Genomic DNA, 24,513 nt, shown 5'->3' with positions numbered 1-24,513 from the left:
TCCCAAAGTGCTGGGATTACAGGTGTGAGCCATTGCATCTAGCTTCCTTTAGTTGTTTTTAAGTGTCTGTGTCAGGTGTCTCTTTAGCTCACCGTGTAGCAGCAGTCCTGGGTACATGAACACCCAGATCAGTAGGACTTGACGACAGGTGCAGGGTTGTCCCTCTGACGTGTGTCCAAGAGAGACAGCTCCTGGTGGCTTCTGAATACTGAGACTCAGTGTGGCCCAGGCCCAGAAATAGCAGGTCTTCAGTGGAGACCAAGGAAGAAGTAGGGCTGGGCAGGCTCCCCAACCCCAAGCGTGCTTGTCTGCGTCTTCAGCTTCTCTCTCTAGTTGTGATGTTCCCTTGGCTGCTCTCTCTCGATCTGCCTTTCTGTGTCCTTTCTATCATTTTCCTTCTGTCGCTCTTGAGGTAAAATTTAAATACCTTACTATTTATTTTTTGCTCATTATTGCAGATTTCTTTGTCTCCTCTTAGTGAAAGTAACAGAACATTACAGAATATTCCTCCTCTTAATATACAAAATGTTCTCTCTCTTTTTTTTTTTTTTTTGAGACCGAGTCTCACTCTGTAGCTGAGGATGGAGTGCAGTGGCATGATACTGGCTCACTGCAACCTCCGCTCGTTTAAGCAGTTCTCCTGCCTCAGCCTCCTGAGTAGCTGGGACCACAAGCGCGCACCGCCATGCCTGGCTGATTTTTGTATTTTTAGTGGAGATGGGGTTTCACCATGTTGGCCAGGCTGGTCACGAACTCTTGACCTCAAGTGATCCGCTCATCTCAGCCTCCCAAAGTGCTGGGATTACAAATCTGAGCCACCACCCCCAGCCAAATGTTCTCTTTTTAATACATCAGAGATAACGTTTTGAATTCTTCATTGGAGTCAGAATGATTTGACATTTTCGGTGCTACTGATTTCAGAGCATACAAAATGCAGTTTTATGTATTTGTCTTTTCAATTTAGAAGAAGTTTAATATTTAAAAGAAAATTTCTTGGAAAAAACAGCTTATTGGATTCTCTTATTTAACAAACGCTGCACTTATGTGTGGTAGATGTTATTCTAAGCACATGTTCAAATATTAACTCCTTTAATTCTGCTAATCTTTGTAACTGTCCAAGAGGTAGATATTATTGTTCTCATTTGCAAATACTGTTTTGTGACTTAAAGGAATAATGATTTTTAAATAAAAAGGCAGGGGAAAGAGTATTAGTATGCAGCTACTCCAAATGGTGTCCTACTGTTTTTATAATGTTTAAGGAACCTGAAGAGAATGGCTGTGTTGGAAATACATTCTTGGAAGTTATTACAGTGAAACAAATTGAATGCATAGTAAAATGAAAAAAAATTGTCCCATATCATTTTGAAATTTTAGGTGCGAAGATTAGATTAAAGAAATGTAGGTATGTGTGTGTATTTTAATTTTGTTTCTTTTTAAAGGCAACAGATCCCCTAATTTGTGGCTGAAAGATGTTCTCAAGGAAGAAGGTGTCTCTTTTATCATCAACACCTTTGAAGGGGGCGGTTGTGGCCAGCCCTCAGGCATCCTGGCCCAGCCCACCCTCTTGCACCTGCGGGGGCCATTCAGCCTGCAGACCACGCTGTGCTGGCTGGACCTGCTCCTGGCTGCGCTGGAGTGCTACAACACTTTCATTGGCGAGAGAATTGTGGGAGCCCTCCAGGTCTTGGGTAGGTCACCCTTGCCTCTTGCTGGTGTATGTCATGCTGCCAGGGTCACCCTTGGCAGAGGCTCTGCCAGGTCAGAATCCCAGCGACATGACAATAGGTGCTGTGTGGCCGCCTTGCCCGTGCTTTCATGTCACCTTACCACGAGAGTTCCTTCCTTCACACTTCAAAGTTGACAAATACAGTTTTTCTCATAGTTTTATATAATTGAAAAAGTTATACTTTCTGGTGTGTTGTAAATGTTGACATTTTAAATACACAAAACTGTATTACTTTAAAAAAATGTATTCCATGAACAATAAATACTATAGCAGTTTTATATACAGCATCATTGGCTTTAAATTATAGCTGCTTTATTGGAAATTTTGCAGAGTCCCTGAATTCATATTGTCATTTCATACCCTTAAAATGATTTTATCCTAAAGTATTAAGTTTTTTTGCTTAAGATTTTACTATATCCCTATCTATGTCTTTTTAATGAAAAGATGTATATGTTTAAAGATTCCTTGGCTGGGTGCAGTGGCTCTCTCCTGTAATCTCAGGACTTTGGGAAGCCAAGGCAGGAGGATCACTTGAGCCCAGGAGTTTGAGACCAGCCTGGGCAACATGGCGAGACACTATCTCTACAAAAAATACAAAAGTTAGTCAGGCGTGGTGATGCACAGCTGTGATCCCAGCTACTAGGGAGTCTGAAGTGGGAGGATCGCTTGAGCCTGGAAGGTTGAGGCTATAGTGAACCGTGATTATGCCACTGTACTCTGGCCTGGGCAATAGAGTGAGACCCTGTCTCAAAAAAAATTTTTCTTCTGTTTTATGATTACGTTTATTATTAGTGCACATTACATTTTTTACTGCCACAACAAATATAAAAATTTTGATAATTGTTACATATAAACTGTAAAATTATGTGGTTGGAATTCTATTTTTGTATGTATAGATTTTAGTATTTAAAAAACTTGTTCATGGCTGGACGTGGTGACTCACACATGTAATCCCAGCACTTTGGGAGGCCGAGGCAGACACATCACCTGAAGTCAGGAGTTTGAAACCAGTCTGGCCAACATGGAGAAACCCCATATCTACTAAAAATACAAAAATTAGCCAGGCGTGGTGGCAGGTCCCTGTTAATCCCAGCTACTCGGGAGGCTGAGGCACAAGAAACGTTTGAACCCTGGAGGCGGAGGTTGCAGTGAAGTGAGAGCGTGCCACTACACTCCAGCCTGGGCGACAGAGCAAGACTCTGTCTCAGAAAATAAAACAAAACAAACTTGTTCACGTAAATAAGTGCCATATTTGATTTATTCTAAAATGTACATTTTCCCATATTTAACAGATCCATGGTTGCAGTGTGTCTTACTGTCGCTCTTGAGGTAAAATTTAAATACCTTACTATTTATTTTTTGCTCATTATTGCAGATTTCTTTGTCTCCTCTTAGTGAAAGTAACAGAACATTACAGAATATTCCTCCTCTTAATATACAAAATTTTCTCTCTTTTTTTTTTTTTTTTTTGAGACCGAGTCTCACTCTGTAGCTGAGGATGGAGTGCAGTGGCATGATACTGGCTCACTGCAACCTCCGCTCGTTTAAGCAGTTCTCCTGCCTCAGCCTCCTGAGTAGCTGGGACCACAAGCGCGCACCGCCATGCCTGGCTGATTTTTGTATTTTTAGTGGAGATGGGGTTTCACCATGTTGGCCAGGCTGGTCACGAACTCTTGACCTCAAGTGATCCGCTCATCTCAGCCTCCCAAAGTGCTGGGATTACAAATCTGAGCCACCACCCCCAGCCAAATGTTCTCTTTTTAATACATCAGAGATAACGTTTTGAATTCTTCATTGGAGTCAGAATGATTTGACATTTTCGGTGCTACTGATTTCAGAGCATACAAAATGCAGTTTTATGTATTTGTCTTTTCAATTTAGAAGAAGTTTAATATTTAAAAGAAAATTTCTTGGAAAAAACAGCTTATTGGATTCTCTTATTTAACAAACGCTGCACTTATGTGTGGTAGATGTTATTCTAAGCACATGTTCAAATATTAACTCCTTTAATTCTGCTAATCTTTGTAACTGTCCAAGAGGTAGATATTATTGTTCTCATTTGCAAATACTGTTTTGTGACTTAAAGGAATAATGATTTTTAAATAAAAAGGCAGGGGAAAGAGTATTAGTATGCAGCTACTCCAAATGGTGTCCTACTGTTTTTATAATGTTTAAGGAACCTGAAGAGAATGGCTGTGTTGGAAATACATTCTTGGAAGTTATTACAGTGAAACAAATTGAATGCATAGTAAAATGAAAAAAAATTGTCCCATATCATTTTGAAATTTTAGGTGCGAAGATTAGATTAAAGAAATGTAGGTATGTGTGTGTATTTTAATTTTGTTTCTTTTTAAAGGCAACAGATCCCCTAATTTGTGGCTGAAAGATGTTCTCAAGGAAGAAGGTGTCTCTTTTATCATCAACACCTTTGAAGGGGGCGGTTGTGGCCAGCCCTCAGGCATCCTGGCCCAGCCCACCCTCTTGCACCTGCGGGGGCCATTCAGCCTGCAGACCACGCTGTGCTGGCTGGACCTGCTCCTGGCTGCGCTGGAGTGCTACAACACTTTCATTGGCGAGAGAATTGTGGGAGCCCTCCAGGTCTTGGGTAGGTCACCCTTGCCTCTTGCTGGTGTATGTCATGCTGCCAGGGTCACCCTTGGCAGAGGCTCTGCCAGGTCAGAATCCCAGCGACATGACAATAGGTGCTGTGTGGCCGCCTTGCCCGTGCTTTCATGTCACCTTACCACGAGAGTTCCTTCCTTCACACTTCAAAGTTGACAAATACAGTTTTTCTCATAGTTTTATATAATTGAAAAAGTTATACTTTCTGGTGTGTTGTAAATGTTGACATTTTAAATACACAAAACTGTATTACTTTAAAAAAATGTATTCCATGAACAATAAATACTATAGCAGTTTTATATACAGCATCATTGGCTTTAAATTATAGCTGCTTTATTGGAAATTTTGCAGAGTCCCTGAATTCATATTGTCATTTCATACCCTTAAAATGATTTTATCCTAAAGTATTAAGTTTTTTTGCTTAAGATTTTACTATATCCCTATCTATGTCTTTTTAATGAAAAGATGTATATGTTTAAAGATTCCTTGGCTGGGTGCAGTGGCTCTCTCCTGTAATCTCAGGACTTTGGGAAGCCAAGGCAGGAGGATCACTTGAGCCCAGGAGTTTGAGACCAGCCTGGGCAACATGGCGAGACACTATCTCTACAAAAAATACAAAAGTTAGTCAGGCGTGGTGATGCACAGCTGTGATCCCAGCTACTAGGGAGTCTGAAGTGGGAGGATCGCTTGAGCCTGGAAGGTTGAGGCTATAGTGAACCGTGATTATGCCACTGTACTCTGGCCTGGGCAATAGAGTGAGACCCTGTCTCAAAAAAAATTTTTCTTCTGTTTTATGATTACGTTTATTATTAGTGCACATTACATTTTTTACTGCCACAACAAATATAAAAATTTTGATAATTGTTACATATAAACTGTAAAATTATGTGGTTGGAATTCTATTTTTGTATGTATAGATTTTAGTATTAAAAAAACTTGTTCATGGCTGGACGTGGTGACTCACACATGTAATCCCAGCACTTTGGGAGGCCGAGGCAGACACATCACCTGAAGTCAGGAGTTTGAAACCAGTCTGGCCAACATGGAGAAACCCCATATCTACTAAAAATACAAAAATTAGCCAGGCGTGGTGGCAGGTCCCTGTTAATCCCAGCTACTCGGGAGGCTGAGGCACAAGAAACGTTTGAACCCTGGAGGCGGAGGTTGCAGTGAGCCGAGATCACACCAGTGCACTCCAGTGACTCTGTCTCAGAAAATAAAACAAAACAAACTTGTTCACGTAAATAAGTGCCATATTTGATTTATTCTAAAATGTACATTTTCCCATATTTAACAGATCCATGGTTGCAGTGTGTCTTACAATCCAATATTCTGTTGGATTCAAGGATATCTGGTTTTTGAGAATAATTCTTTTTTTTTTTTTTTGGAAACGGAGTCTATCGCCCAGACTGGAGTGCAATGGCACGATCTCGGCTCACTGCAAGCTCCACATCCCGGGATCATGCCATTCTCCTGCCTCAGCCTCCCGAGTAGCTGGGACTACAGGTGCCCACCACTGTGCCCGGCTAATTTTTTGTATTTTTAGTAGAGACGGGGTTTCACTGTGTTAGTCAGGATGGTCTCGATCTCCTGACCTTGTGATCTGCCCACCTTGGCCTCCCAAAGTGCTGGGATTACAGGCAGGAGCCACGGCGCCTGGCTGAGAGTAATTCTTAATGTGAGTTATCTCAGTTCTTGGAATACATCAAAATGCATGTTATCAAAATTATTTTTAATGAGATCAGTTGACAGTTTGACTTTCCTTAAATTATGTTGGAAACAAAGAATTAGAAACTGTGAGACTTACAAAAAGGCTTTCTCTTTTTTTTTGAGACGAAGTCTGGCTCTGTTGCCCAGGCTGGAGTGCAGTGGCCGGATCTCAGCTCACTGCAAGCCCCGCCTCCCGGGTTCACGCCATTCTCCTGCCTCAGCCTCCCGAGTAGCTGGGAGTACAGGCGCCCGCCACCTCGCCCGGCTAATTTTTTTTGTATTTTAGTAGAGACAGGGTTTCACCGTGTTAGCCAGGATGGTCTCGATCTCCTGACCTCGTGATCCGCCCGTCTCGGCCTCCCAAAGTGCTGGGATTACAGGCTTGAGCCACCGCGCCCGGCCGAGACTTACAAAAAGGCTTTCTTACTCAATCATTGCCTTTACTCTTTCAACAGTATACAAGTATTTTAAATTGTCCCTTGGTTCTCTGAAGGGCTGTGCACCTTGGAGTAATAAACTATAGTTAGACTGGAGAGAGGTGAGGGTGGGTCTGCCTTTCCTTAAGCAGGAGAGTCCTGATGAACAGGCTGAGAAGGGAAAGGAGAACCAGCTCCAGGGTGTTTTCAGACAAATGAGTTTTATGACAAAGCCCTTTTGAGGATGGATCTGAAAGTTGATTAAGATGACTGGTGCCCGTCCACACCTGCTTGAATACTGCTCCATAATTTGTTTCTGTCCTTTGAAGGACAGGATTTTTTATTTTTTCATTATTAATAGCATTCATTGTTAATAACAGTGCTAAAAAGAACATTCTTACAACCACATCTCTGCAATTCTGCAGTCATTTCATTAGGTTAAAATTTCAGTGCTGGATCAAAGCATAATGAGTTTTTAAACATTTGATAGAAATTGGCATGCATATTTTTTAAAACTTGGTATGAATTGCCAAATCGCCTTTTAAAATGATCATATTAATTTATCTTCTCACATGTAATGTTTGAGAATAAAGACCTGACCTTCCATCAGTGTGTCCTTTTGATATGAGAAGCAATAACTGCCACTTTATTCAGCTATTATTAAGCTGTTTGTTTCTTTTGAAAAATTTTGAATTTTTACTGAACGTATGTCATACCTATACTTAGAGAAGCAATTTTATATTAATCTTAGTGGAGTTGAAAGGAAGCATATATTAATATTTTATTATAATTGCTTCTAGGTACTGAAGCCCAGTCTTCACTTTTGAAAGCAGTGGCTTTCTTTTTAGAAAGCATTGCCATGCATGACATTATAGCAGCAGAAAAGTGCTTTGGCACTGGGGCAGCAGGTGACAGACCAAGCCCCCAAGAGGGAGAAAGGTACAACTACAGCAAATGCACCATTGTGGTCCGGATTATGGAGTTCACCACGACTCTGCTGAACACCTCCCCAGAAGGATGGAAGGTAGGCTGCTCTGTTAATTTGAGGTCAGTTTTTGTTACTAGAAAACTGCTTCAAAGGTTTCTATTAGAAGGGATTTTGGCTTAAAAAAATTATTATGGTTATTATTATTATTATTCTTTTTCGTTCTCTCAACCCAGCTTTTCCTGACTTCGGGAAGAACCAGGAAGAGAAGGCCAGGTTTTGGCTTTTCTAAAACTACATTCTCAGAAGAGTTATCTGTCAAAATAAATTTGTCAAGTTATTTTAGTTGACAAAAACTGTATTTATGTTATACAGCATGATGTTTTGATATGGTTTGCCTTGTGGAATGGCTAAATCAAGCTAATTAACGTATCTGTTACCTCACATATGTAACATTTTTTGTGATGAGAACTTTTAAATCTATTTTCTTAGCAATTTGCAAAATTACAATGCATCGTTAATAACTACAGTCATCATGGTGAACGATCTATCGAAAATCATGAAACTTTGCATGTCCTTCAGAGTTTCATTGTTTGAATAAAAATACAAAGTAGTTTTTTCTAATTGTTTTATTGGATGCTATATTTTATGCTATGATCAAACGTTTACCTTAGGAGACACATACTAGCAAATATTTATAGATTTATCCATGAGGCTTATTGTGTAAACAAACTCCAGTCAGTTCATTCAGGGAATCTCTGCCAGGCGCCTATGGCACACCAGGCCCTGGGATGCAGCAGTGTCCTGAGTCAGGAGCTGGGAAACCCTGTGCATGGACACAGCCCCACCTGCTGCCTGCTCCATAGATAAAGCTATATAGGAGCATGGCTGTGCGCCTCTCTCCACCTGTTGTCTGTGCTGCTTTCTTATCAGACGCGTATGGAGTTGCAGCAGAGACTGTCTAGCCCACAAACCTCACGTGTTTACGCTGCCCCCGTTTTACAGAGAAACTCTGTCCACCTCTCCCTTAGGCAGAAGTTCCCAACCTTGTGGGCCCTACACTCTGGTGAAAATAGAAATGCTGGCTGACGAAGTGTTTTTATCAAACCATCTGTTATAGCTCCTGAAGAAGGACTTGTGTAATACACACTTGATGAGAGTCCTGGTGCAGACGCTGTGTGAGCCTGCAAGCGTAGGTTTCAACATCGGAGACGTCCAGGTTATGGCTCATCTTCCTGATGTTTGTGTGAACCTGATGAAAGCGCTAAAGATGTCCCCATACAAAGATATCCTAGAGACTCATCTGAGAGAGAAAATAACAGCACAGAGGTGGGTACTTGGGTCAACAATCGGGGACGTGTTGTCCTGGAATTTCAGGCCCTAGTATGTTGCCGTGCTCCTGCAGCTGCTCCTGCTTCCTCAGCGAAGGCTCATATTAGTGGGATGTTTGCTGCCAGTGACCTCAGTAGTTGTTTAGAAATCACATATAACCAGTGCCTTCCCTGCACCAAACTTAAGCAAACTTCAGATGTGGTTAGCGCCGTGTTTGATCTCCATGCTAGCTTAGTGCATATGGATCCTGTTAGGTGTTGCCTCTGTTTGCTTTCACAACAGTGCAAACATTTTTTTCAGTGTATCTTAATAATTTAATGAGATCAGAGCTCACCTAATTTACTGTTTTTCTCGCATGGCCAGCATTGAGGAGCTTTGTGCCGTCAACTTGTATGGCCCTGACGCGCAAATGGACAGGAGCAGGCTGGCTGCTGTTGTGTCTGCCTGTAAACAGCTTCACAGAGCTGGGCTTCTGCATAGTATATTACCATCTCAGGTAACTATAACGTATTTGTTTTTACATTTATTTTAGCTTTAGTATGGTAATTAGTGTATTTATTTATATTCTTAAAAGTCCTTTATGTATTGAGCATGCTGAAATGGGAATTATAGAAATACTTGCTCTAGACATGTAGATATTATCTATCTGTATATCTATTATATATCAATATAAATATGAAAGCAAATGTAAAAATTTATAAATATAAAATGAAAGTAAAATAAAGGACATTTGGATATTTCCAGGGCAGCTTTCTGAAAAACTTTAGGAACTGCTGTTGTACCTTTGTGGCAAGATAACACAAATGAAGAATCTAGCATAGAGAGCAAGGTTGAGCCAGATACAGTGGCTCATACCTGTAATCCCAGCACTTTGGGAGGCTCAGATAGGAGGATTGCTTGAGGCCAGAAGTTTGAGACCAGCCCAGGCAACATGGCAGGGATTCATCTCTACAAACAAAAAAAACACACACAAAAACATTGTCCAGGAGTGGGTGCCACGGACCCATAGTTCCAGCTACTCAGGAGGCTAAGGTGGGAGGATTGCTTGAGCCTGAAAGCTTGAGGCTGCAGTGGCACAATCGTGGCTCACAATTGTGCCACTGCACTCCAGCCTGGGCGACAGAGCGAGACTTTGTCTCAAAACAGCAAGAACAACAAAAGCAAAGTTGAATTAAAATTTTTCTGAATATAGGAAGGTAATTGTCAGTGCTATCTGAAGTGGGCTTTTTATTTAATGAGAGGAGTGGAGTTGTTTTCTTCTAAGAAATATCTTTTCAATGTTGGCTTTCTTTTAGTCCACAGATCTGCATCATTCTATTGGCACAGAACTTCTTTCCCTGGTTTATAAAGGCATTGCCCCTGGAGATGAGAGACAGTGTTTGCCTTCTCTAGACCTCAGTTGTAAGCAACTGGCCAGCGGACTTCTGGAGTTAGCCTTTGCTTTTGGAGGACTGGTAGGAAAAACACGTCTTCATGCTGGACCCCCCTAATAATAGAAATACACGTGTCACTTGCAGGTGTCTCTAGAAACTGTGGAATTGGGGGGTAGTAAGGTTTTAGCTGGACGAGTATTGTGTGATTTGCATGAGCCAACTTTCTTTCTGAAAGATTATTTTCTCAATAGTTAAAAAAAAAAAAAAAAAGAATAGAACAACATTCTTTTTATATTAAGGTTTTGTCTATCCCACTTTGTTTCCAAAAGGAATTAGCTAGAGAACATTTTGTGACTGTGAAGCTGAGCCGCGTTGACATGTGGCCTCTTCTCTCCTTGGTGGTCCTTCACATGGATGATTGGGAGGGCCTCTGAAGGATAATCCCAGAGGAACCAGAGTCTCCAAAAAAAATATTCTCATGGCTCTTTGAACCATGCAGGGCTGACTTTAAATAGTCCCTGTTGTAGCTGAAATCTGCAGCCAGCCCTGTGTTCACTCCATCTCAACTTCCTTTCTTCTGTAGCAGAAACCCCCTTTTCACCCCTTTGTCCAATTAATGTAAACAATTATATATTTAAACTGTCTAAAAATACTCACCCTTAATAGACTCTACCCTCAAAGCAACAATGGTGGGGTAGGCAGGTGGCTTGAGCCCAGGAGTTTGAGACCAGCCTGGGCAACGTAGCGAGACCCTGTTTCTACAACAAAAATTTAAAAAAATTAGCCAGATATGGTGACACATGCTTGTAGTCCCAGCTACTCGGGAGGCTGAGGCTGGAGAATCGCTTGAACCTAGGAGGTGGAGATTTGCAGTGAGCCGAGATCGTGCCACTGCACTCCAGCCTGGGCAACAGAGCGAGACCCTGTCTCAAAAAATAAAAATAAAAAACAACTACAAGATTTTTGGACATTTGGAAGAAATATGGGTCAAGGAAGATTTCTTTCCCAAAATGAAACCTAGAAGATGGAGGCTAGTTGAAATATATACAATTTCAGCTTGAATCCAGACTTCACATATCAGGCTTTTTAGGCCTGTGTCATTTTCCAATTTCAAAGTTAATCAGTTGCCAAGGGTCTTTCTGTGCCATGCAAAGATGTGCCCCGGTTATGGTACCTCTCCTTTCTTTTTTCCAGTGTGAGCGCCTCGTGAGTCTTCTCCTGAACCCAGCAGTGCTGTCCATGCCATCCTTGGGCAGCTTACAGAGCAGCGTCATCCAGTTCTCCCATGGGGAGTATTTCTATAGCTTGTTCTCAGAAACGATCAACATGGAATTATTGAAAAATCTGGATCTTGCTGTATTGGAGCTCATGCAGTCATCAGTGGAAAATCCCAAAATGGTAACAAAATTTTCTTTTAAATAAACTTTCTTTTTTTTTTTTTTTTTGAGACAGAGTCTTGCACGGTTGCCCAGGCTGGAGTGCAGTGGCACGATCTCTTCTGACTGCAATGTCTGCATCCCAGATTGAAGCGATTCTCTTGCCTCAGCCTTCCGAGTAGCTGGGATTACAGGCATCTGCCACCACGTCTAGCTAATTTTTTGTATTTTTAGTAGAGACAGGATTTCACTATGTTGGCCAGGCTGGTCTTGAAGTGACCTCGTGATCCGCCCGCTTTGGCCTCCTGAAGTGCTGGGATTACAGGCGTGAGCCACCGCGCCTGGTCAATATTTTCTTATATAATCCTCATAAAAGGGTTGCCATATTCCTGAAATATTTCATTAAAGTATGACAAGACTTTTTCCTAGAAGGTTAAAAGCTTTTGCTTTTAACAAACTCAGAAAAACCCAAAACATACCCCTTATCAATAGTTAATGAATGTTAGGCCAGGCATGGTGGCTCATGCTTATAATCCCAGCACTTTGGGAGGTGGAGGTGGGTGGATCACCAGAGGTCAGGAATTTGAGCCCAGCGTGGCAAACATGGCAAAATAAAAATGCAAAAAATTAGCCAGGCATGGTGGTACGCGCCTGTAATCCCAGCTACTCAGGAGGCTGAAGCAGGAGAATTGCTTGAACCTGAGAGGCGGAGGTTGCAGTGAGCAGAGATCACGCCCACTGCACTCCAGCCTGGGTGATAGAGTGAGACTCTGTCTCAAAAAAATAAAAAATAGCTCATGAGTGTTACTGGATGTTGAAACATTGATTATTTTTTCTATTCCCTCATGCTTTGCAAATTTCTAAGCCTAAATATTATAAGGCACAGCTATGCAGGATATTGATGTTTGCCAAGACGTGGCCTTGGAGCTTACAAACCCATCCTAGGGCCCAGAGCTGGCTTTGCATTCACACCAGCTGCAGGCAGGTCTCTGCCCCCGGTAGACCTCTCTGTTCTCAGAGCTCTCTTGTGGCCTCGATACTGAGTTATCATTTCTGGCACGTTCCTGCTGTGTCGCCCTTTCCCCCTCACATTGACTCTCTGGAGATCAGTATTTAATATATAGTTGACTTTCGTTTGCTAAACCTCTGGGATTTTGAAATTTATTTTGTTCTGTGGACAGAAACTGTTAACTGTTGGTATGACCATTTTAAGGGAGAGTACATGATTTCATAAGTTGAGCTTTTATTGGGAACAGTGCTTGTCTGTTGTAAGGGAATCTTTTGTGGTAGATTGCAGTAGGAATTTGTATTCTTTAAAATTAGAAATAAAATCGTAGTAGATGACACTCAGATTTAACATTCTGATTTTGTAAACTATGACCTCTGATGGAAATGATAGAAAAAGCATACACCTTAACCTCTATTCCTGCCCTAAATTCCTCTAAAGTAACAGAATGAGATTTAACAGAAACACCACTACAGTCTCAAAGTACACAGAGAAAAGGAGAAAAGGATTTCCAAGAGTAACAAGAGTTGTAAATCTAAAGGACAGGTGTGGCAACATCGGAAGTTGGAAGTGCTGAGCCCCAGCAGGGCAGGCATGAGAGCAGGGGTGAGCAGAGGCTAAGAGAGGATTAGGCAAAGGTCAGCTTTCCCGTGCAGGGCAGCCTCCTTTCCCTGCTGCTGGAGGTCTGATCCACTTAAAGAGAAGGCAGGAGGCAGTGACTCCCTGGAGAGGATAGAGACCTCCAGACTAGGGGGCTCTGGCATGGCTGAATATATGGATACCATCAGGAAAAGAGGGAAGTTAAGTGCAAACCTACCTAAATTCTAGACTTTGAGGCTGTCTGCCCTTTCCCTCCGAATACAGTTCAGCGTCTGCCCTTGGCAGGGCACCAGAATACCTTGACAAGCCCTAAGAGAAAATAAAGATGCAGACATCACAGCCAGCTGGGTCAGCGACAGTGATCCTCCCCACCAGTGAGCCCTGCATGCTGCACAGCACTTCTAGGCGGGTGATACCTGTGAGCCGGCAGCCCTGGGGCCCAGGCACCTGGGGAAAGGGACGCTAGAGGGCATAGCAGGACATGGGCAACTGTGGCAAGGCCCGTTCACTGAGATGGGAATGTAAGATGGAGAAGTAAAACTGAAAGATGAAAAACAAAACTGAAATAAGAATTGCTTTGGAGAATGAACATCAGAGAACAAAAAAGGTCTCTTGGGAATTAAGCATAGGCATCAGAAATTAAAAATGAAAGAGTTTGGGCTGGGCGCGGTGGCTCAAGCCTGTAATCCCAGCACTTTGGGAGGCCGAGACGGGCGGATCACAAGGTCAGGAGATCGAGACCATCCTGGCTAACCCCGTGAAACCCCGTCTCTACTAAAAAATACAAAAAACTAGCCGGGCGACGTGGCGGGCGCCTGTAGTCCCAGCTACTCGGGAGGCTGAGGCAGGAGAATGGCGTAAACCTGGGAGGCGGAGCTTGCAGTGAGCTGAGATCCGGCCACTGCACTCCAGCCTGGGTGACAGAGCGAGACTCCGTCTAAAAAAAAAAAAAAAAAAAAATGAAAGAGTTTGGAAGGTAAACTTGAGTAACTCTCACAGAGAGTAGAGTGAAAAGACAAAACGGAAAACACGAGAGAAATGAGGAGGAGACTAGGCATTCATGCACGAGGTTGAGCAGCAGGGCCTTGGCTCCAGAAGGCAGGGGCCAGGAGAGGCGTTTGCTGAGGACACAGCTCCAGAGGAGCCCAGAAGCAAAGGCTTTGAGTTTCCAGGTGGAAGAGGGCCATGGAGTTTCCAGCATGGTGCACAGGAACAGCTCCACGTGGAACACATTTCTTGAGAATTCAGAACCCTGAGGTTTCAGTACAAGAAAAGATTCTCGGGTTTCCACTGGAGAAAAAGCAGTTATGTGTGAAAAGATCTAGAAATTGAATGACATATGTCTTCTCAGCAGCAGTGTGGGCACTGCAAGACTTGAACCAGATTTCTTCCACAATTCATGAGAGAAGTCTCCAGCCTAGAGTTCTGAATCCAGCAGGATTATCCATTATGTGAGAGTGGAATGCAGATGTTTTAGACATGCCAGATCCCCAAGAGGTCCCTGTGCACTCTCATCACGTTGCTGCTGGGTGGAGAGTGATCACGCAGTAAGCCAAGACGGGAAGGTGCTGGATGCAGTATGTCAGCCCCGCACAGAGGCGTGGATGGCCCAGCACCAGCATTGCAGTTCAGGAGCTGAGTTGCCACAGAGATGCGGCAGATAGACCTGATGGGCTTAGAGATCTTGCAGCAATTTCATAACTTGGGAGAGTTTGATGACGAATTAATGACAGACGCATTGAAAACCGCAATGAAAGCAAACAAGATTAGCTTCAGGGAGTACAAAATGTGCAAAAAGGAAAAAGCATTGTTTCTACTTGGAACATCTGTGAAAAATGTTTGCATAGTCAGAATGACAGAATAGTGAATGTTAATCTGATCAAAATGAGCCTGTCACTCTGTTGCAGGAGTGGTGGTGAGATAGGAAATGTGGGTGTGCATGTATGATGGTAGTTGAACAGGAAGTGTGCATTTGCGCATGTGCATGTTCGCTTGTGTGTGCACACCTGTGTGTGCTAGTGTGTGCCTGTATGGTGGTAGGACCAGAAGTATGTGCTTGGGTGCATGTTTGCTTATGTGTGTACATCTGTGTGTGCTTGTGCATGCATGTACAGTAGTGGTGGGACAGGAAGTGTGCATTTGTGCATATGTGCATATTTATGCGCTTGTGTGTGTACACCCGTGTGTGCGTGTGCATGCATGTACAGTGATGGTGGTGGTGACAGAAGAGAGCTGACTCCTGTTTCCTAGACTGCCCAGACTAGGAAAGCCAGGACAAGCTGGATGAGGCTGATGACATAGCTAAGGCCACCCTGTACTTTCTGTGGAAAAACTATGGTTAAAGTGCACCTCAAATCAAACTCGAGGACTTTTGAAGTAGATAAACATCTATTATAGAAATAGCTTCTTTTCCAAGAATAGCTTTGAAATAAAGGTAAATTTTGTTTTCTGTCATTTTCAAAATTAAGAATTTTTCTTCACTCACAACGAAATTGTCTTAGGTGAGTACTGTTTTGAATGGCATGTTAGACCAGAGCTTCAGGGAGCGAGCAAGCCAGAAACACCAAGGACTGAAACTTGCGACTACAATTCTGCAACACTGGAAGAAGTGTGATTCCTGGTGGGCCAAAGATTCCCCTCTCGAAACTAAAATGGCAGTGCTGGCCTTACTGGCAAAAATTTTACAGGTATTTTGAGATTCCTTTAAAAAGCAGTCATGTTTGTTCTTCTGAACTCTGTAACTTGTGTCTTTAAAATTTGATGGAGGTTGCTCCAAAAGCTCATTGCTTATATTTACCTTTTTAAATTTTTTCCATTGTTTATTAGACTTACTATTTCTTATGCTATATCTTTTTAATGTACCCTTGCATGTATTGTCTTAACAGATAGTATTACAATATTTTACAATACGATTGTGAAAATATTATTGAAGCCCATAATTAAATTTACAGTTCATTTCTGGAATTTAAACAAAGGAAATAAAGATGTAATATACAAATGTGTCCTGTTTTTCTTTTCCTTCCTTTAGATTGATTCATCTGTATCTTTTAATACAAGTCATGGTTCATTCCCTGAAGTCTTTACAACATATATTAGTCTACTTGCTGACACAAAACTGGATCTACATTTAAAGGTAAACAGTGAAATATTTATTTTTTTTGGATTACGTTCTCTTCTATTTTCATATTTTTTATTTTTGCATATTTGTGATGTTTTTTATTTTTTATTATGGGAAATTTCAAACATGTTCAAAAATAGGGAGACTAGCACGGTAATCCCCCTGTACTTATTAGCCAGTCTCGATAACCATCCTGTTTGGGCGTGTTTATTTCACCTGTGTAGTCAACCCACCTGTCAGCGGGCAAGGAAGGCCAAGCAGGCTGGGCGTGTTATCTGACCTGCACCTGCTTCAGTTCAGGATGTCTCTCCAAGACATGAGAACATTTCTTTCCTTCCTTCCTTCCTTCCTCCCTCCCTCCCTTCCCTCCCTCCCTCCCTCCCTCCCTCCTTCCTTCCATCCCTTTCTTTCTGTCTCTCTCTCTCTTTTCGTTTTCTTTTTCTTTTTCTTTTCTTCTTTTCTTTTCTGAGACAGTCTCGCTTTGTCGCCCAGGCTGAAGTGCATTGGCGCAATCATGGCTCACTGCAACCTCTGCCTCTTGGGTTCAAGTGATTCTCGTGCCTCAGCCTCCCGAGTAGCTGGGATCTCAGGCGTGCATCACCAGGCCTGGCTAATTTTTGTATTTTTAGTATATTTCACCATAGTGGCCAGGCTGGTCTCAAACTCCTGACTTCAAGTGATCTGCCTGCCTCGGCCTCGCAAAGTGCTGGGATTACAGGTGTGAGCCACCACGCCCGGCCTAGAACATTTCTTTTAAAGTATAAGATTATCATATTTGGATGAATTAACATTTGTGTTTGCATACATATGATTTAATTTGGCTTTTTGTGCTATAATGACTTTATTACTCAGTCATTTTTCTATTAAAAATAATATAAAAATTTTTGGTGATTTTTAGGGTCAAGAATTAATAAATATTGTCATTTTAAGGTTACTAATTTTAAAGTCCTAGAACAATTAGATTTTAAACGCTATTGAAAAGTGACCTCAATTCAAGGGAACCTTTTTACTGGATAAAAAATTCTTTAGAATTTTCTGCTGTGTGATTAATCAAGTTTCCCATTTCTCCGTAGACAGTCTTGGAATTTATCTGCCATGCAAGGGAGAATAGGAATCAACTCCTAGTTCTTGTTAAGCTCAGTATGAAGTTCTTACGTAGTTCTGCAATGTGTAGTTGTAAACCACTCCTTAGGTTATTCAAAATGTTCTTTTTACACAAAGCTTGTACAGTACATTTTTACTAGGGTCATTATTTGTAGAAGAGGAAGCACATATCGAATCAGCACCATGTCCCATTTATTTATGTGTCCATAGCTGGAGTCAACCGACTAGCCTGGGTAAGAGTCAAAGCTGAGGTATAGGTTGGGCACAGTGGCTCATGCCTGTAATCCCAGCATTTTGGGAGGCCAAGGCAGGTGAATCTCCTGAGATCAGGAGTTTGAGACTATCCTGGCCAACATGGCAAAACCCTGTCTCTATGAAAAATATGAAAAAAATTAGCTGGGTGTGGTGGCAGGCGCCTGTAATCCCTGCTGCTCTGGAGGCTGAGGCAGGGAGAATCACTTGAACCCAGGAGGCGGAGGTTGCAGTAAGCCTAGATCGTGCCACTGCACTCCAGCCTGGGTGACAGAGTGAGACTGCATCTCCAAAAAAAAAAAAAAGCTGAGGTACAGAATTGTATTCAGGTTAGTTTTTAATATAATTTAGAAATTATGCTGAAGTGATTCATTGATTCTACATAGTGCTTTATTTGCAATGTCTTTAGAAAACAGTAATTTTATTTATTCTGTGGGGTATATAAGCCATAACTCGTGCAGTTTCTTATGTCTGCCTTGTTCCACAGGGCCAAGCTGTCACTCTTCTTCCATTCTTCACCAGCCTCACCGGAGGCAGTCTGGAGGAACTTAGGCGTGTTCTGGAGCAGCTCATCGTTGCTCACTTCCCCATGCAGTCCAGAGAATTTCCCCCAGGAACTCCGCGGTTCAATAATTATGTGGACTGCATGAAAAAGGTTGGTTTCTAGTAGTATCAAGTAAAATTAGAACACTGATTTTTTTTTTTCTTGTTACATATCTTGATGAAAAGAAGTGAGTAAAATACCCATAATCAGAGAAGTTGTAAACCACCCAATAGGTCATTCAGAATATTCTTTCTACACAAAGCTTGTACAGTACATTTTTACTAGGGTCATTATTTGTAGAAGAGGAAGCACATACCAAATCAGCACCATATCGCATTTATTTATGTGTGCGTAGCCTGAGAATCCATTTAATTCACTTGGAAAGCAGTGACAGGCATATATGTGAATCCACGAGAATTTGTTTTTTTCTCCCATTTTTAAATTGTGAAATATTTTATGCATAAAATGGAATATGTAAAGTATATTTAAGTTATGAATAGTAATACCAAAAGAAGCTAAGAAATAGAATATTACCAATAATTTCCAGTTTCTAAATTTTATAGAATAGCAGTTATTTGAGAAGCATTTCGTGATTATCCCTAATACGATAGTTTGAGCATCCCTTATCTGAAATGCTTGGAACCAAAAGTGTTTCGGATTTTGGAATGTTTGTGTATACATGAGTTATCTTGGGGATGGGACCCAAGTCTGGACATAGACATGAAATGCATTGGTGTGTTTTGTTTTGTTTTGTTTTGTTTTGAGACAGGGTCTTGCTCTGTCACCTAGACTGGAGTGCAGTGGAAACTGCACACAATTTCAGAGATGAAAGAAGGTATTGTGTCCACAAGATAGGATAATGATCCTTGGAAATTAAATATGCAGAAGCAAAATTTAAAAAACATACCTGTTCTATTCTGAAGATAAAATTAAGATATCTCCTAGAAAGTAGAACAGAAACTGAGATGGAAAAGGGGAGAGTCAAGATGAGAGCATCAGGGGAGTGGCCTGGGATATCCCCTCTGTAGCGAGGACGGTGTGTAAAAGATGCACATTACCAGAATCAGAGTGAGGGCAAGAGTCCCTGGCATGGTGAAGGAGGGGGGGACCTGTTGAAGGCTTGTCTCCATGTACTCTCAGAACCTGAGATAGAGAGAAGAGTAACATCTGCAAAACCTAAAAAGAATCGGGGCCGGGCACAGTGGCTCACACCTGTAATCTCAGCACTTTGGGAGGCCGAGGAGGGCAGATCACCAGGTCAGGAGATCGAGACCATCCTGGCTAACATGGTGAAACCCTGTCTCTACTAAAACTACAAAAAATTAGCCAGGCGTGGTGGCGGGCACCTGTAGTGCCAGCTACTCGGGAGACTGAGGCAGGATACTGGCGTGAACCCGGGAGGCAGAGCTTGCAGTGAGCCGAGATCGCGCCACTGCACTCCAGCCTGGGCGATAGAGTGAGACTCTGTCTCAAAAAAAAAAAAACCCTAAAAAGAATCTAGGCTCGGTATAGTGAACATTGATATATACCAGCCACTCACAATATCCATAAAAATGACAGAAATACTGGTATTTGTTAAGTCTGTGAAATTCTGGTATATTTTTCTATATGTTATATATTTTTATTACATAAGAAACTTTTTATATTTTTAGTAAAACTCAACAAAATTTTGATGATGTTGATGTATTTTTTCTAGTTTCTAGATGCATTGGAATTATCTCAAAGCCCTATGTTGTTGGAATTGATGACAGAAGTTCTTTGTCGGGAACAGCAGCATGTCATGGAAGAATTATTTCAATCCAGTTTCAAGAGGATTGCCAGAAGGTAAGTCATTCTGGTCTGGGATCTCAGAAACCATACGCATTTCGGTTTTGTGGGAAATTATCTTCTGTGTTCAAAAAAAAGCTGAGTGACAATTACATTCTTGCTACTAAACTTTTATTTTTTTTGTCTTTAAAACAAGACTTTTATTATTATATTTTTCAAACATACACAAAGCTAGAAGAAGAGTATAAATAAGGCTCCAGATTGAACAAAGTTCAGCATTTTCCAAGCTTCATCTGGCCTTTTATCATTTTTCTTTTTTGCTGCTGCTATTGTAATTTAAAGCAAATCTCGGACACCATGTCATTTCATCTCTAAATCCTTCTGTATATATCTCTTAAAGCAGTTTTCTTGAATAGCCATAGTACCATTATCAGCTGAACGAAATTATCAGTAATTCGTAGTCAGATTTCCTCAGTAGTCTCAAACATGCTGACAGTGTCGGGTTATTTGAAATATGATCCAAACGAGGTTCATACATGGCATTTCACTGTTGTGTCTCTTCAATCTGCATTTAAAACAGTCTTCTCCTTTATTATTTATTTTGTTGGAGAAACTTGGACACTTGTCCTGTACAATGTCTTATATTCTGGATATATCTGATTCTTTTACATTCATTTAACTTCTTCCTCCAGTCCTTGGGTTTTCTGTAAAGGGAAAGTTATGTCTAACATAACACAGTTAGATTCAGGTTGAAATTTTGGCAAGACTAATAGTTGATACTTTATACTTCTTATTCATGGCATTAGGAGGTGTATAATATCTGGTGGTCCTGCTTTTAGTGATGCTAGGATTGACTAGCCGTGTGCATCATTGCATTTTCCTCATGATTTAGCTCCATTAATGATGGTTGCCCTGAATCACTTAATTTCATTAAGAGTTACAAATGGCCATTTTTCTGATTCTTTTATTCCTTCTAAATTTAGTGCCCGGAATTGCAGTGTAATGAAGGTCTCATCACTGGGATTGTTTGATTACCAAAAATACAATTTAGTATTTTAGCAATAATATAGTGGGAAAGATAGGACATAATTGGTTATTGATTTTTTTTTTTTTTTTTCTTGAGACAGAGTGGCTCTGTCACTCAGGCTGGAGTGCCTGATATTGGCTCACTGCAGCCTCCATCTTCCAGGTTCAAGTGATTCTCCTCTGTCAGCCTCCCAAGTAGCTGGGATTACAGGCACACCCCACCACAATGGTTAATTTTTGTATTTTTAGTAGAGACGGTGTCTCACCATGTTGACCAGTCTGGTCTCAAACTCCTGACCTCAAATGATCCGCCTGCCTGGGCCTCCCAAAGTGCTGGGATTACAGATGTGAGCCACCCCACCTGGCCCTGATTATTGATTTTTGAAGTAAGGGTTTGATGCCATGGTTAGTTCTCATAGTAAACTTCCAATGAATTTTTAAAATTGGCATTTATCTATATTGAATTTGTAAATATCCATGTAAATTTGTCTTGAGTTGTATTTTACAGATCATAAACTTCACCAACTGTAAGTATATAGTTCCATGATTTTTAGGAACTTTATTGAGTATGCAACCAGCACCATGCAACATTTTTATTCCCCAGTAAAACCCCATAGGACCATTTACAATTGACTGCTATTGCTGATCCTAGCTCCATGCAAACGCTAATCTACTTTCTGTCTTTATAAATCTGCCTTCTCTGGACGTTTTATATAAGTGGAATTATACAATATGTGATTTCTTATTCCTGGCTTCTTTGTTCAGCATAATGTTTTTGATGTTCATCCATGACATAGTTCATTCCTTTCTACTGATATTTTAAAAGATATCATAATTAACCAACTATAAAACAGAATTCTGCACAGCAGCAGAACACATTCTCTTTGAGCATACTTGAAGCATTCTTTAGGACAGACTATATACTAGACCATAAAAACAAGTCTTGACAAATTTAAAAAAGTTGAAATCATACAAAGTATGTTCTCTGTCCAAAGTGAAGTTAAATTAGAATTCAACAACACAAGGAAATTTTGGGAATCTGAAAATATTTGTAAATAATCAACTAATTAATAAATAACATATTTCTAAATAGCCCTTGGGTCAAATAAGAAATTATAAAGGAAGTCAGATAGTATTTTGATCTGAATAAAATAAGAATAAAGCATATCCAAATGTGATGCAATTAAGTAGGTGCTCAGAGGGAAATTTATATCTTTTAATTCCTATGTTTGAAAATAGGAAAGATTTAAGTTAGTAATCTGAACTTTCTACCTTAAAATCTAGGAAAAAAAAAAAAAAAAACTAAACCAAAGGTAGTACAAAGGAAGGCAATAGGAAACAGAAAAATGGTGGAGAAAAATCAGTATTTGTTTTCACAATCAAAGTTAAAGGAGTTGACAAACCATTAGCTAGGCTAACCAAAAATAAAGGAAAAACCACAGTTTGTCAAAACTTTTTAAGAATGAAAAGAGGTGGATGTAACCCACTGACCTCTTAGAAACTAAGAAGATTATAAGCGAATATTATGAAAAATATTAGGCCAGCAAATTCAGCAACTTAAGCAAAATGGGCAAATTCATAGAAAGTCATAAATTACCAAAACTGACTCAAGAAGAAATAAAATGTATGAATACATCCCTAACAAGTAATTAAATTGAATTAATAAGTAAAAATCTTTCTGTAAAGAAAATCCCAGACCTACATGGCTTTTTTGTTTTGTTTTTTTAGATGCAGGGTCACACTCTGTTATCCAGGCTGGAGTGCAGTGGTCAAGGCTCACTGCAGCCTTGACCTCCTGGGCTCAGGCAATCCTCCCACTTCAGCCTCGTGAGTAGCTGGGACTACAGGGATGTACCACCACACCCGGCTAGTTTTGTATTTTTTGTATACACACAGGGTTTTGCCGTATTGCCCAGGCTGGTCTTGAACTCCTGGGCTCAAGTGATCTGCCTGCCTTGGCCTTCCAAAGTGCTGGGATTACAGTCATGAGCCACTGCGCCTGGCCTCCAGATAGCTACTAGTGAATTTTATCAAATATATGTATGTATGTGTATATATATTTCAGACAGAGTCTCACTTTGTCTCCCAAGCTGGAGTGCAGTGGCTCACAGCAGCCTCCAACTCCCGAGTTCAAGTGATTCTTGTGCCTCAGCCTGCTGAGTAGCTGAGACTACAGGGGCACACCACCACACTCACATAATTCTTTGTATTTTTAGTAGAGACGGGGTTTTGCCATGTTGTCCAGGCTGGTCTCAAAGTCCTGAGCTCAGGCAATCCTCCCGCCTGAGCCTCCCAAAGTGTTAGGATTACAGGCGTGGGCCACTGTGCTTGGCCCAGATATATGATATATTTTTGTTTTTGTTGGTCATTGGTGCATATATTTATGGGGTACATGAGATATTTTGATACAGGTGTAAAATGTGTAATAATCAGGTCAAGGTGACTGAAGTATTCATCACCTCAAACATTTATCCCTTCTTTGTGTTAGAAATAATCCAGTTATACTCTTAATTATTTAAAAATGTAAAATACTGGCCAGGTGCGGTGGCTCACGCCTGTAATCCCAGCACTTTGGGAGGCGGAGCCAGGCGGATCACAAGGTCAGGAGATCGAGACCATCCTGGCTAACACGGTGAAACCCCATCTTGTAGGTGTGCTTCATTGTTTTTTATTTTTTTCTTTTGTCCCCTCTGACTGTGTATTTTCAAATAACCTGCCTTCATGTTCACTAATTCATTCTTCTGCTTGATCAGTTCTGCTTTTAAGGGACTCCAGTGCATTCTTCAGTATGTCATCTGCACTTTTCAGATTCAGAATTTCTGCTTGATTCTTTTAAATTTTTTCAATCTCTTTGTTTAATTTATCTGATAGGATTCTGGATTCCTTGTCTGTATTATCTTGAACTTTGTTGGCCTTCCTCAAAACAGCTATTTTGAATTCTCTGTCTGAAAGGTCACATACCTCTGTCTCTCTTGGATTGGTGTTGGTGCCTTATTTAGTTCATTTGGTGAAGTCATGTTTTCTTGGCTGGTTTTGATGGTTGTGGATGTTCATTGATGTCAGAGCATTAAATATTTTAGGTATTTATTGTAGTCTTCTGGGCTTGTTTATATACATCCTTCTTGGGAAGACTTTCCAGGTATTTGAAGGTACTTGGGGGTTTGATCTAAGTCTTTGGTCACTGAAGCCATATCTGCTTTAGGGGCCACCCTAAGTCATAATCTGCTGTAGGAGGTACCCCAAGCCCAGTAACACTGTGGTTCTTACAGACTTATAGAGGTACCACCTTGGTGGTCTTGGTACAATCTTGGAAAATTCCCTGGCTTACCAGGCAGAGACTCTTGTTTCCTTTACTTACTTTTCTCAAACAAACGGAGTCTCTCTGTCTCTGCTGAGCTGCCTGTAACTGGGGGAACGGTGATACGAGCACACCTCTGTAGCCACCACCACTGGGACTGCACGGGGTCAGACCTGAAGCACACAGCACAGCACAGCACAGCACTGGGTCTCACTGAAGGCCTTAAGTGACCACTGCCTGGCTACTGCCTGTGTTCATTCAAGGCCCAGTGGCTCTACAATCAGCAGGAGGCAAATCTAACCAGTCTTGTGTCCTTTC

At 41.2% G+C, this 24,513-nt stretch overlaps 1 protein-coding gene across 1 annotated transcript in view; it reads left to right on the top strand.

Moving 5' to 3' along the window:
- Window positions 1-24,513, top strand: part of PRKDC (protein kinase, DNA-activated, catalytic polypeptide) — a 168,205-nt gene that overhangs the window by 68,321 nt on the left and 75,371 nt on the right. Inside the window, exons 31-40 of the mRNA XM_011970417.1 lie at window positions 1,440-1,688; window positions 7,275-7,498; window positions 8,520-8,728; window positions 9,095-9,227; window positions 10,027-10,185; window positions 11,299-11,502; window positions 15,588-15,773; window positions 16,115-16,219; window positions 18,048-18,215; window positions 19,801-19,928. Of these exons, the coding sequence (XP_011825807.1) occupies window positions 1,440-1,688; window positions 7,275-7,498; window positions 8,520-8,728; window positions 9,095-9,227; window positions 10,027-10,185; window positions 11,299-11,502; window positions 15,588-15,773; window positions 16,115-16,219; window positions 18,048-18,215; window positions 19,801-19,928 (1,765 nt within the window). The remainder of the gene's footprint in view (window positions 1-1,439; window positions 1,689-7,274; window positions 7,499-8,519; window positions 8,729-9,094; window positions 9,228-10,026; window positions 10,186-11,298; window positions 11,503-15,587; window positions 15,774-16,114; window positions 16,220-18,047; window positions 18,216-19,800; window positions 19,929-24,513) is intronic.

The sequence above is a fragment of the Mandrillus leucophaeus genome, unplaced genomic scaffold, assembly GCF_000951045.1.
Source record: "Mandrillus leucophaeus isolate KB7577 unplaced genomic scaffold, Mleu.le_1.0 Scaffold1205, whole genome shotgun sequence".
NCBI lineage: Eukaryota > Metazoa > Chordata > Mammalia > Primates > Cercopithecidae > Mandrillus > Mandrillus leucophaeus.
The sequence above is the reverse complement of the archived record's forward strand: the minus strand, read 5'-3'. Positions and strand labels throughout refer to the sequence as shown.